This window comes from Canis aureus, chromosome 23, assembly GCF_053574225.1.
Source record: "Canis aureus isolate CA01 chromosome 23, VMU_Caureus_v.1.0, whole genome shotgun sequence".
Taxonomy (NCBI): Eukaryota; Metazoa; Chordata; class Mammalia; order Carnivora; family Canidae; genus Canis; species Canis aureus.
Genome location: NC_135633.1, coordinates 38,358,956 through 38,371,823, shown reverse-complemented (window position 1 = coordinate 38,371,823; position 12,868 = coordinate 38,358,956). Strand labels below are relative to the sequence as shown.

The window sequence follows — 12,868 nt, the reverse complement described above, 5'->3', positions numbered from 1 at the left end:
CACTACAAGATATCAAGGTAGATTCTTAGAGGAAACTGAACATGGATGCACAACAGAGAAAAGTGAAATTACAATGGTCTGAAGTAATTTTAAAATGTAGAAATATGTTGCTACCTTTTGCCAGAAATCCATAGAAAACCTCATGTACCAAATGTCACACTGGCTGTAATCGAATCGCCCAAGAATAGTCACATTAGACTCACTGGGTTTAATTTTATCTATATCATCTTCCATTTTGCCAGGTTTCCAGCACACAATGGCATTTTCACAAGACTTTAGAAGACAGAAATGAGAAAAAATTGTTACATATAGAACTGAAATTTAAAATTTAAAACAAAGCCTTCTTTTCTCTATTATCTTTTTAGAATTGACAGTCTTAAGACCTGGTTATCCATCTAGTAGATACAGTGATATACATTTATTTATATTTACAGAGTCAAGGTCCACACTTGAGGATAAGAGGTCATATTACAACAGAATTTGACAATATTAAAAAGCATTATATTATCTGGAATATCCATTTTGAAGTCAGAATTTCTCTTCCAAACCAAATTCAGCTCTCAATACTCTGGCATCCAGAGACTTGAGTGTTTTATAACATTTGTTATAAAATATAAAATATAAAATTAAAAATGTTATAAAATATAAAATTATAATTTATAAAATTATAAAATTATAAACGATAAAATTATAAAAACTCTATACAAAAATATGCTTTTCAGTATGGCCCCTGTTTAGAGGCCTTAAAAATCATATTATATAGAAGGTAATAAACTCAGTGGTTTAAATCAAGACATTGATATGGGGATACGACTGAAATAGACCAAGTTATACTGTCCTTATTCTGTAACATAGTATCTTTGCTGAAAAAAAACTGCAACACAGTGGGCACTATTCATATTATAGGTCAGTGGTGTGCCAATTAAGGAACATTTGGCAATGTCCCTGGCCTTTAGCAGGTAGAGGCCAGAGATGCTGCTACATCCTACAATCAATATACAGGATGGCCCCTCCCATTAAAAATAAAGATTGTGTAGCCCAGTATTTCAACAGAACCTGGACTGAGAAATTCCTGTTGGTAGAGAGCTTTCCGGAGTTTTACAGGACACAGCCCACACAGCCACATGTTGCAGCTCTGCCCGTTTCACTAACATATGAATGGTTCAAAAGCAGGGCCAAAGGAAGATTAGGGAGGGGACAACACTTCCCCCCATTTTTCTTCTCTTTTTTAGATTATATAAAATCCCAGGGCTATATATCTGATATACAAGTTCTTTACTGTAAAGTACCTTAGACATCACCTACTTTGATGACTTAACTAAATGTACAACTGGAATGACAGCTTGTAGACTTCCATCCAAAGACTCCTCTTGGTCCCAACCCTAATGAATCAGAATCTCTACAAGGGAAGGCCAACGCAGAAAAACTGCCACAGTTCTTCAAGTGCTTGTCACTGATTACACTGGTAAAAGATCCTTAATAAATAAAGTCCTCGCAGGGAGAACTAAAACTTAGGGAGGGAAAAAGAATTTGTTCACTGTAATGGATGACTGCACTTGAAAATCATGTAGAGAGCTTTTTAAAATTACAAATTCCCAAGTCCTTCTGCCAGATTTAGGATCTCTGGGATGGTGGCCTAGGTCTCTATTTTTACAATGTTCTCCCTGTGATTCTGATGCAGAAATAGATTTGCGACTGCCAATATAGTTCACTCAGGTCAGCTTCCTGAAACCTAAAATGCAGAAATCCTTTCCTATCATCTAATTAAGTTCTAAGAAAAATTTTAGAGCTAGCGGCTTTTTATTTCCACTTCCAAAACAACGGAGTATATGTACTCCCCCCTATTTATCCTCACTATTACTTAAAAGACTGAATACCAAATATAAACCAAACATAAAACTTTGGAAGGTAGAAAGAAGGCAGACTGGTTAGGAACCCTGGGACATGAAGATGTTGAATTCCTTGGCTTTCTTTTGCTTTGTTTATGTACCCCAGACTGGACACCAGATAGAGCAGCCAGCAGCTCAGCAATACTCACAGGTTAAGTCCAAAAATACCCCCACCAACAAAAGCCTGCTCTAACCAAAGAACCAGGAAAGGGACAACATAGCAGGAGAGAAAATTTTCAAACACTCTAGTGCAACATCACAGAAAAAACTGGGCCCACCCTCTCATGAACCAGCAAAGGCTAAGTGGGGAGCACTTCTCAGGTGGCAACTATGCACCTCAAGTGCATACCTGAACCTCTCTACCCCTCACTGACTCTCTCTACCCCTCATCCTAATGAGGTAACTCCTCCTACTCTCTGGCTGGGGTGTTATCAGAGCAGACCTAGCAGAGAGTCAGCATGTTTACAATCATCCATGACCCCCAGTGTCAGGGGAGAGCTAGTGGAATAGTAATGAGACACCATCATCTCCACTTTCCCATCACCTGGCAATCATGAAGCAATGCTTCCCCTTCCCCTAATGAAAATTAATCAGAGGAAGCCTCCTGTAAAAGATCTAAATAAAGTTAAGAGTCTTGTGATACAACACTTAAAATATCTAGATCTCAATAAAAAAATTCAATTATACCAAGAATCATAAAAATCTTAACTTTAATCATAAAAGACAATAAATACCAACACTGAGATACATAGATAACAGAACAATCTAACAAGGATTTTGAAGCTGCCATCATAAAAATACCTCCATGGGGTAAAAAAAAGTGCTTCAATGAGCAATTACAAACACATTTAAAACAATAAAAAAGTCAACGAAGAAATAAAAGGAATCAAATGGAAATTTTAGAAATGAAAAATACTATAACCAAAATAAGAAAATCAACTGAAAGTTTCAACAGAAGAGAGTCAGTGAATTTAAAGTTAGAAAAACAGAAACTACCCAATCTATACAAAAGAAAACAAATGTAAAAAATGAGAGTCCCAAGGGTTAAATAAAAATCTAACATTCGTATCATTAGAATTCCAAAAGGGAGGAAGAGAGTGGGTCTGAGAAAGAATTTGAATAATGGCTGAAAAGTTCCCAAATTTGGGATAAACTATGGCCCCCCAAAACATAAATCTACTATAAATTTAAGAAGGTGAGTGAACCCCAAAAGATAAACTCAAAGAAACTAGGGTATGTTTACATTTAAATTTCTGATAATTAAAAAGACAAAATCCTGAAAGCAATTAAGACAGGACACATTATGTTTAGGAGAAAAAAAAATCCAATGATGGCAGATGCCTCATCAAAACCACAGGCCCTGGAAAGAAGAAAACAACTGTCTACCCAAAATCCTGTATTAAGTGAATATACCTTTCAGCAATGAAGGAGAAATGAAGACATTCTCAGATGAAGAAAAAGGAGGAACTTGTCATTAGCAAACCTACCCTAAAAGAATGGTTATAGGGGGTTTTAGCAACAAAGGAAACAATTTAAGAAGAAATTTTAGAACATCAGGAGAGGAAAAAGAAGGAAGGAAAGAGAACAATGGAAGGAAAAAGAACAATGGAAAAAGCAAAACGAGTGAATACAATACTCTCCTTATGTTTGATGGCTGAAGCAAAAATGGTAACATTTTTTGATGTTCTCAATTATAAAGGAAATATTTAAGACAATTATACTGTAAATGGTGGACAAAGCAACATAAAGGGAAGGTTTCTACACTTCACATCAAGTGGTAAAATGTACACAAATTATGTAAATATGTTTTTCCATTTATGTTTGCATGGTAGGTATATCTTGAGGCAATTTTTTAATCTTTTTTTTTTTTAAAGTAGGCTCCATGCCCAGCATGGAGCCCAATGTGGAGCTTGAACTCATGACCATGATTATCAAGACCTGAGCGGAGATCAGGACTCAGATGCTTAACTAATTGAGCCACTCAGGCACTCCAGCAATTTTTTATTTTGAATCTACATATATTTTATACCTGAAGTGACTTTCTTATAATGGCATTAATGAAAATACATAGTATATAGCAAAAGGTAACAAAACAGTTAATATGCATATATTATGTAACATATAGAGGAAACATCAACAAAGCTACCTAAAGAAATATACTCAGTATTACAGATAAAATGGAATTCTAGAAGCACTTGGATGGCTCAACTGGTTAAGTATCTGCCTTCAGGTGAGGTCATGATCTTGAGGTTCTGGGACAGAGCCCCACATCAGGCTCCCTGCTCAGTAGGAAATCTGCTTCTCCCTCTCCTTCTGGTCCTCTCCCCGCTCACACTCTCTCTTATGTGAGCTCGCTCTCAAACAAATAAATTTTTTAAAAAATTTTTAAGTGGGATTCTAAAAAATGTTTATATAGCACTGCTTGGCTGACTATTAATAGAGCATGAGACCCTGATTTAGGGCTTCAGTTCAAGCCCCACACTGAGCACAGAGCCTACAAAAAAACAAAAAATCATGTAACCTACAGGAAAATAGGAAAAAAGCCCAGATAAATTAATTAAAGAAAAAAAAAAAAGGCCCAGTCACCAAGACATAGCAACAACAAGCAACCCACAGAGTGGCAAAACATCATAAAACTGAAAGCAAAAAGAAAAAAATGCACAATTACAGCTGGAGACTTTTCCATCTCTCAATAATTGATAAAATAAGTCGAGAGAAGAATCAATGAAGTTATATAAGGATTCAACCACTGTCAAACCAATAGCACCTGACACTTATGGAGCTCCACACAAACAGATTACACATTCCTTTCAAGTTCCCACAGAACACATTCAAGATAGTCATAAGTCTCAGAAACAACCAAATCACAGGGAATATGCTCTGAACACAATGAAATCAAACTAGAAATCAGTAAGATAAAGATTAACACAATCTCCAACACCTAGAAACTAAACACACTTCATATCACAATTAGTGAGATGCAGCTAAAGAAGTGCTGAAAAGAAAACTTCTAGCATCTAGTACTTATCTTAGAAAAAGTCTCAACTCAATAATGTAAGCTCCCACACCTTAAGAAATTAGTCAAAGAGCAAAACATAGCACAGCAAACAAAAGGAAGAAGAGATAAAAAAAATACTGGTGAGCCCTTACCAAAACTTACCAAAAAAGAGAAGACAAATTACCATTTCAGGAATGAAACAGAGCTATCAGGAAACTTTGCAGTTGTCAAAAGGAAAATAAGAGAATGTTACAAACAACTCTACACATAAATTTTACCTTAGATGGAGTGGATCAATTCCTTAAACAGCACAAACTACCACAACTCACACAATAGGAAATAGTTAATTGAATAGCTCTTTTAACTATTAAGGAAATGGAATCTGTATCTTTAAAACTCTCTCTCAAAAATTTCTAGGCTCAGATGATTAGAGAATTCTAACAACCATTTATGAGGAATTTTTATATAATTTCTTCCCAAAAAATATCAGAGGAAACTTGCCGATTCATTTTATGAAGCCAGTATTAGCAATACCAAAACCAGACAAAGACATTACAAAAACTTCAGACTAGTATCATAGCCTCATGAATACAAACACAGAAATCTTTAACAAAATATCAGCTATTAGCAACACATTTAAAAAATTACACACTATGAGCAAATATACTCATTCCAGGGATACAGGACCAGATCAATATTAAAAAAAAAACAAAAACAAAAACAGAAAAGCCAATAAAATACATCCACTAACAGGCTAAGGAAGAAAAACTATATCTGTATCATGAAGTGATACAGAAAAAGCATTTGACAAAATTCAACACCCATTCATGATAAAACTCTCAAAAAATTAGTAAGGAGTACAGTTCTCAACTTGATAGAGAACATCCACAAAAACCATACAGCTAATATACCTAATTGTGAAACATAGAATTCTTACCCTCTAATATCAGAAACAAGTCAAGAATGTCGGATTTTAACACTGCTATTCAACACAAAACTGGAAGTTTGCCAGTGCAATAAGGCAAGGTCAGAAAGGAAGATATAAAACTGTCCCTACCTGCAGATGAGGTGATAGTCTACGTAAGCACCCCAAGTACTAGACAAAAAAAATCCTAGAATTAGTAAGCAGCATAGCTAGGTCACAGGATGCAAGGTCAATATGAAAAATCAATTGCATTTCTGTATACTAGCAATAAACACAGAAATTAGAAATACCATTTACAATCACCCAAAAAAGAGAAGTAGTACTTAATTATAAATCTAGCAAAGTATGTATAGGACTTGCAGGCTAAAAGCTACAAAATGCTGATAATAAAAATCAAAAGATCCAAATGGAGAGACATACTATGTTCATGGACTGGAGAGCAAAGATGTCAATTAATTCCCCCATCCAACGGATATAAAACAGAAAGGCAAAGGAATCAAAAGAGCTAAAACAATTTTGAAAAAGAATAATAAAGTGGAAGAAAACACGTAACTGTTTCCAAGACTTATTATCAAGACTGTATATATATTCTAGTGGTAGAGGTACTAGAGCAGAAAAACCAGAAACAGCCTCACACAAACAGGCCAAACAATTTTTGACCAAGGTGCAGAAGCAATTAAAAGGAAAAAGAACAGTTATTCCACAAATGGTGCTGAATAACTAGATACCCATAGGCAAAAAATGAACTACTTCTAAACCTCATCCAAAATTAGCTCAAAATAGATCATACATTTAATATAAAACATAACCCTATAAAACTTCTAGAAGAAAACAGGAAAAAACCTTTAGAATCCGGAGCATAGAGGTTTTAAATGTAACATCAAAAGCACAATCCATAATTTTTTTCAAGCAAAAATCAATAAATTGAAATTCATCAAAATTAAAAACATTTGCTCTGCAAAAGACCCTGTTAAGAGGATGAAAAGACAAGCTATGGACTGGAAGAAAATATTTGCAAACTACGTATCTGACATAGGATTCATATTCAGAATATATTAAGAACTCTCAAAACTCAACAATAAAAAAACACAAAACCAATCCAATTAGAAAATGAGGAAAAGATATGAAGAGACATCATCGAAAAGGATATATGGATGGTAAATAAGCATATGAAAAAGATGTTCAACATCACTAGCCATCAGGGAAATGTAAATTAAGACCATGATGAGATATCACTACACACCTATCAGAACAGCTAAAATAAAAAATAGTGACAATACCAAATGCCGGCGAAGATTCGGAGACACTGGATCTTTCATACATTGTTGGTGGGAATGTAAAATGGCACGGCCACTCTGGAAAATAGTTTGGCAGTTTCTTAAAAAACTAAACAAACTTAACCATGACCCAGCAATTGCCATTCTAGGCATTTATCCCAGAGAAATGAAAACTTAAGTCCACACAAAAACCTGTACACGATTGTTCATTAGCAGCTTTATTTGTAATACACCCAAACTGAAAAGGACCAAAATGTCCTAGAATAGATGAATTGTGGTACATCCATACCATGGAATACTACTCAACAATAAAAAAGGAAAACGACTGATACACACAACAACTTGGATGGCATTATACTAAGTGGAAAAAACTAATCTTAAAGGGTCCCATACAGTAACATTCTTGAAATGACAAAATTCACATGTGATAAAAAGACAACATAAACTCTACACACACATTGTACAATGTCAATTTGCTAAATTTGATACTGTATTACAGTTATGTGAGATGTATGTGGGAGAACCTGAGTGACGGGCAATATGGGACTCCTCTTGTACTTTCTTTGAAACTTATTGAGAATCTAATTATCTCAAGATCAAAAGTTAAAAAAAAAAAAAAAAAAAGGGTAAAAAGGCCAAGAAAAAAAGTCAGGCTCTGCCCAAGAAAATATGAAACGCCCTGAAATCCACATCAAGAAAAGAAACTGGATAGCAATTTTTCCAAATATGACAATCCTAAATGTTCAGATAACATCACCAACAATACTCTAAATTATCAGCAAAAAATATGTAAATGTACATCAACACATTACAGAGCAGGGGTTGGCAAACTGCAGCCCATAGCCAACTCCAGCTGTCTGTTTTTGTAAATACAAATTTACTGAAATGGACACGACATAACAAAAAACTCACTATGGCTTTAGATATTGGTTATTTTATAATACTGGATATCAGAAGAATATCATCTTACAAGTTAACGTTTTTCCTATTATTGCAGCACAAGTTATAATAATTCATCAGGATGTTTTATGCCTAAAACAAGTTTCCAAATCTATGAGACTTTACGGAGGGGCAAGGGGAGGGAATTTCCCATCTGCCATCCAATTTACCAAAATATAAAATAAATTGTGCTCCCTGCAAAGTTCCAACTCACACAAACACAAATAGAAGTACAGCTTAACAGCAGTTAGCATACCTTGGAAAGTATCAAATCACCTAACCATCGCACACAATCGACATAATTCCTATGTATGTCTCTGGTGGAAAAGTCAGGAAAGTGAATTTTCTGAGAAATAAATGGCCTGAAATGGAAATGCCAAAAGTTAAAAGAAAAAAGTTAAAAAAAAAAAAATTACCATAGGAGAATCACATTAATTTTCACTTTCAGATTTATAAAACATTGACAAATGAAATATATGACTATTAACTCTGTGTTCCTAGAAAACTGACAACTTTCCTGTTTATCGAGAGCTAAAGTCTCATTTCATGTATTTGTTTCTGTATTTTTTCCATTATCGGCCTTCAATTTTATCTTATGAAATTTCATTTATAAAAATTATACCTGCTTATCTTACTATGTAGACCAAAATTAATCACTTCAATTCTGGCTATCCTAACCAATGATAAGCACAGTCATCCGATTACAGCACCAAAAGTTTCTCATGGAAAACATTAAGCTATCTACTCAATCCTTTAAAATTAAGCATTAACAATCTATGCAACTCAACATATCTAAATTATTTCAAAAGATAGTCACCTTTCTAGGAACAATGACACATCATTCCAAAGGCTGCTAAAAATAAGGTTAGATGAGTCTTGCCTTGAGCAACAATTTCTAAAAATGACCTCTGACAGGAATCTGGCATTTATTAAGACTTTTCCTCTATTTAGGAAAGTGAAACATAGTGCTATTTTTTCCTTAAAAATGTTTGTGAGAAGACCACCAAGCATAGAAATTGCTACTAATTCTATAATTAAAAGTATACCTAACATTTCTAATCTAATGATTCAGTTTTATACTGAAATAACTGTAGAAGAATGATATGATGCCATGAATTAATTGTGTCTTGGGCAACTCACATGTCCTCTCTTTACTTTTCTCTCATATGTAAAAAGGATGTTGGGCTGAATCATCTCAAACATTCCTTCCAGTTCAAATTCTGGGAGCTTTTCTTTATTAAAACATTAAAATGTTATTAATGATCTGATACAAATTCTCAATTCTACTATAATTATGTTAATTGCTTTTTAGCCAAATATATATGTTAGTGCACTGAAATATTTGTTGACGGTTATAAATTTAACTGACAATCTATTAATAACCTGGTTTGATAACCAGAAAATAAATGTTAGCTTTTTTGTTAAAACAGAAGTGCAAAGTTAATATACAAAGACATGACAGTTACAGTGAAAACATTAATAGCCTGAAAAGATTCTGAAAAGACAATGACCGAATTAAGAATTGAAGCATTTCAAAAATATATTAAGAGGGGTATCTGGCTAGCTTCGTTGGTGAAACGTGCAACTCTGGATCTTGGGGCTTTAAGCTTGAGCTGCATGTTGGGTATGTGTGTATGTGTGTGTATACATATATACACATACACACACACACATATATTTTTTTGTAAGAAAACTCTAAAGTTCGCAGAGTCCCATGAAGCAAGGCCCTCCCTGCTTCTGAATTTTCTCCTTCTAAAATATGGATCATCATTTAAAGGAAAGCATTACATTACCACGAATAAAAGCCAAGAAACCCATTTTAAAAAATCACGATTTACTCTCTTGACTTTGAATTTATTAGACTGTTGACAAATAATACAAGTAATATTATTCTGAAAGGTTCTTTACTCTATCCCACACCAAGTTTAAGCAGCTTAAAACTGTTATAATGTAATAGCCAAGCATGTGCTTACCTAAATAAAAATAAGTGAAAAGTACCACTAAATTAAGATGAAACCACAACTTAAGGGGGATTTTGAAAAAGGAGCCACAAACATTAGACTAAAAATAAGACTTTGATTTAAAATGAGTAAACTTTATGGTATGGTAAACTGGTACCTCAAAGTTATTTAAAAAAGGCTTCTAAACTCAATGTTGGAGAATTATTTAAAAATTTCAGAGAAAGTAAAATGCATCTATCCAACAGCATGAAATAGTTTTAAATAGCACAGTTTTTACCTGTTAGTTTTATTTGGGTTATAATCGTAAGATTCCTTAATTGCATTCATCATTCTCTTTGAATTGATCCTCCAAAGTTTAAGAGAGTGATCCATACCACAGGACATTATTTTTTCACCCAAAAGATCATAGTCCTGTATGTAAAACAGAAAAGCTTAAATATCCAAAATTGCCCAAAATTAAACTATCCAATTTTCATCTGATGTACAACATAATGAAAACCGTATTTCAAGTCATATACATACATTTTATCTATGTAGTCCATAAATCAGTTGATGCTGCTTTCAAGATTTTTTCAAGATTTATTTTAACTGATTTGTCATGATCACAATATGTGAGCTTATACAATATATAAGTAAATTATTTGAATTTAGTTTTATCTATTCAATTATCTTTAAATATTTCCTTTGATTTTGAAAGTAAACTGAATTATTCATTATATATTACATGTATTATAAACTGAAACAATTATTCCATGACACAAAGACCTATGTAAGTTTTCTTTGTCCAACCCTGATTAAACAATGAAACTGACAGCTATATGTGAAACTATACAATGAGTCCTTGAACAAAACTGAAATTTTACTTTTATCTGTGTACCTAAGTAAAATACTTGTTATATAGGTTATAAGTTCACTTTTAAAAAGAAAAAAGGTAAAAAAAAAGGTCTAAAAAAGGGACAAGATATTTTAACTTTTTCATTTGCTACCTACTAATTTTGAAGACACATAACAGAACATCTATAATAACAACCTTATCCCACCTTATTTCATAGATAAAACAATGAGGCACCAAGATGCTATTTAATTTAGCACATGGTTCATGTGTTAAAATAAAACCTTTAAAAAAAGGAAAGATTTAAAAAAAAAAAAAAGGGAAGAAAACAGTACAGAGTTCTATTTGAGGAAGAGAATATTTTCTTTATTAATCTAGATATTTCTGTGTACTCCAACCTTTGAATTGGTCATGAATACTGTTTTACAAGAGCCTAAGGGTTTTAGGTTTGGTGTTCACTGAATTCACAAGTCTGGTTGCTGCTACTTCTAATTACCTGTCAACAGCAATAAGACACCCTTACGATCAGTAGCTCGAATTTATAATTTTTTTTTAATTTGTATTTATTTATGATAGTCACACAGAGAGAGAGAGAGAGAGAGAGAGAGGCAAAGACATAGGCAGAGGGAGAAGCAGGCTCCATGCACCGGGAACCCGACGTGGGACTCGATCCCGGGTCTCCAGGATCGCGCCCTGGGCCAAAGGCAGGCGCCAAACTGCTACACCACCCAGAGATCCCTCGAATTTATAATTCTTAACGGATGGTGTCATGGCTTTTAGGACACAAAACCAGATGGGAGAATGCTACTGCAACTTTAGAAAATCCAAGGTGACAAGGTAGCTGAGGAGGTAGGTATGATTCTCCAAAGAATATAAACTCTAACTACAGGAATATTTAAGTCCTTTCAAATAAAACGCTACCTGCTTCAAAACATGGTGCCTCTTTACAGTTTAATAAAATACCGAAGACTTGTAAAACCACTAGATAAGCTATAAAATAAAATGTAAGTAAAGCTAAAATAATGTGAAAATACTAGCTGACCAAAAATATCATTATCATTAAAATGAATCAACAAATTATAAAACATAAAGATACCATGAAACCAAAGGGTTACCTGAAACTTAGTTTAAGCATAATAAAACAATTCCTAAAAATAGATCTTATATTTCAGCTTCAAATAAAAAATGAAAGCCGATCTCAATTGCTAAGCAGCTTAACCTTTTTCTTCAGTAATTGAGAAACAGCAAAACAAAAGTTACCTTGGTGATTTTTGATTGAACAAGTTCATGGTATTGTTTCATGAGATTCTAGGTGCTGGTATAAAGTGCAAGAGTACAGATAAAGCACAAAGAGCCTTACTTGCTTTATTCCTTCATCTGTAAACTAAAAACCTTATTATGTTCCAAGTAAATAAAATGAGTGGCTGGCAGACTATATGAAACCAACCATATGCTTTCATGTCAGAGTTCCATGAGGATTGTTCAGAGCTCTGTACACCTGATGGTCACTGCCCTGCAGCTTTCAACTTACAGCACTCAGAACTTCATCTCTGTGCCCTTCTACGCCTCCAAATATCGCCACCAGAGTGTCTGTCTGGATATTCCACAATCGTAAGGCATGATCTAGACATAAAAAGAATTAAAATGGACTTTTATCCTTCATTTACTCTGGACTCTCAAAACCTCTGTAAAGAAGTAAAAACTACAAAAGTTTGGACTTCAGCAATACACAGGGAGGACTGGGAATGTAATCTACATTATATAACTGCTTAAAAAATTTACATCAACATGCAGACTTAAGTATGAGCTCAAACTTTTCAGATCAGAAAGAAATATCTATGTCGTCTTAAAATATGTTTAGCTTATTTACCTCAAATCATATCCTAATTTGATGGACTCATGCTCCTGAGATAATACTTAGAGATTTGACTTAGGTTTCACATTGAAACTTACATGTCACAGAGTAAGATACTCTATGACAGAGTAAGATAAAGCTTTTTCCTCCACAGAATCCACATTTACAAATTGAAGGGGACTGCAAGATTTC

General features: G+C 33.9%; 1 protein-coding gene across 3 annotated transcripts in view; it reads right to left on the bottom strand.

Moving 5' to 3' along the window:
- Positions 1-12,868, bottom strand: part of EED (embryonic ectoderm development) — a 29,832-nt gene that overhangs the window by 1,457 nt on the left and 15,507 nt on the right. The window contains exons 7-11 of one of the 3 annotated variants that reach the window (XM_077867341.1): positions 12,353-12,444; positions 10,267-10,400; positions 8,285-8,390; positions 7,093-7,167; positions 115-273 (exon numbers count right to left, since the gene is read on the bottom strand). In XM_077867341.1, the coding sequence (XP_077723467.1) occupies positions 115-273; positions 7,093-7,167; positions 8,285-8,390; positions 10,267-10,400; positions 12,353-12,444 (566 nt within the window). Of the gene's footprint in view, positions 1-114; positions 274-7,092; positions 7,168-8,284; positions 8,391-9,168; positions 9,261-10,266; positions 10,401-12,352; positions 12,445-12,868 lie in introns of those variants that run through there. The other 2 variants (XM_077867342.1, XR_013362364.1) reach the window with 2 other exon arrangements.